This window comes from Empidonax traillii, unplaced genomic scaffold (genome assembly GCF_003031625.1).
Source record: "Empidonax traillii isolate 1590-97213 ecotype Southwest subspecies unplaced genomic scaffold, ASM303162v1 scaffold6840:size5617, whole genome shotgun sequence".
Taxonomy (NCBI): Eukaryota; Metazoa; Chordata; class Aves; order Passeriformes; family Tyrannidae; genus Empidonax; species Empidonax traillii.
Window position 1 is genome coordinate 1 of NW_020962033.1, and position 1,423 is coordinate 1,423.

General features: G+C 53.5%; 1 protein-coding gene across 1 annotated transcript; it reads left to right on the top strand.

The window, feature by feature from the left end:
* Window positions 1-10: 10 nt before the first annotated feature.
* LOC114073529 (olfactory receptor 14C36-like) lies at window positions 11-802 on the top strand (the record flags this gene model as incomplete). Its single annotated transcript, XM_027911264.1, has 1 exon — window positions 11-802. A coding segment is annotated over exon 1 (660 nt), but the record flags the coding sequence as incomplete, so codon positions are not given.
* Window positions 803-1,423: the final 621 nt, after the last annotated feature.

The following is a 1,423-nucleotide window of genomic DNA, read 5'->3' on the forward strand; positions in this document are numbered from 1 at the left end:
CTCCCTGGCTGCCCTCCTGGGCAACGGCCTCATCCTCAGCGCCGTAGCCTGCGACCAGCACCTGCACACCCCCAGGGACTTCTTCCTGCTGCACCTCTCCCTCACAGACCTGGGCTGCATCTGCACCACTGTGCCCAAAGCCATGCACAACTCCCTCTGGGCCACCACAACCATCTCCTACACAGGATGTGCTGCTCAGTTGTTTCTGCTTGTCTTTTTCCTTGGCACAGAGTTTTGCCTCCTGACCATCATGTGCTACGACCGCTACGTTGCCATCTGCAAACCCCTGCACTATGGGACCCTCCTGGGCAGCAGAGCTTGTGCCCACATGGCAGCAGCTGCCTGGGCCACTGGGTTTCTCAATGCTCTGCTGCACACAGCCAATACATTTTCCCTGCCCCTGTGCCAGGGCAATGCCCTGGGCCAGTTCTTCTGTGAAATCCCACATGTCCTCAAGCTCTCCTGCTCACACTCAGGCTACCTCAGGGAAATTGGTCTTATTGTGGTAAATGTCTGTTTAGTGTTTGGTTGTTTCACTTTCATAGTTTTCTCCTATGTGCAGATCTTCAGGGCTGTGCTGAGGATCCCCTCTGAGCAGGGACGGCACAAAGCCTTTTCCACGTGCCTCCCTCACCTGGCCGTGGTCTCCCTATTTGTCAGCACTACAGCATATGCCTACCTGAAGCCCCCCTCCATCTTCTCCCCATCCCTGGATCTGGCTCTGTCAGTTCTGTACTCGGTGGTCCCTCCAACATTGAACCCCCTCATCTACAGCCTGAGGAACCAGGAGCTCAGGGATGCCATAAGGAAAATGATGACTGGATGTTTTCTGCAAACACAGACCACCTGCTTCCTGTGCAGCGATTTCCAGGGTACATCATGACAGGCCAAGTCTGATTTTTCTTTTTTGGAGATTTTTTTCCTTTTATCCACTTTTTATGATGTTTTTAATAAACAAAATTATTTCTCCTCTAAATATCCACCCATCTTGTGTGACCCATAGGCTTTGTATAAATGGGAAGCCATTTCCTGTAAGCAAAATCAATGAACCTTTAGCAAGTTTTTTATCTGAGATTCATCCTGAGCCCAGCAGGAAGGAATGGGAAGGAAAAACACCTTTCTGGTTGCATAAGCTTGGGTCTGGTTTCTTTGTCTTGTGGGAATAGCAGGGGCAGGGCTAGTGCTGGCACAGAGGGGCTGCAGAGCTCTCAGGATACCCTGGATAGGGAGCACCGGGTGCCATGGATCTCCTTTTCCTTCTGCCCACCCATCTCTGTGCTGACTCCTCTGCCCCCAGGAGCTGCTGTGCCCTTCAGAGGGGCTGGGGCTGTGGGGGGAGTGCCCAGAGCTCTGCAGCTCCCTGGGGTGGGCACTGCTGTGGGGCCAGAGCAGACTGGGCTGCTCTGCTGGGCTGGGCTGGAGA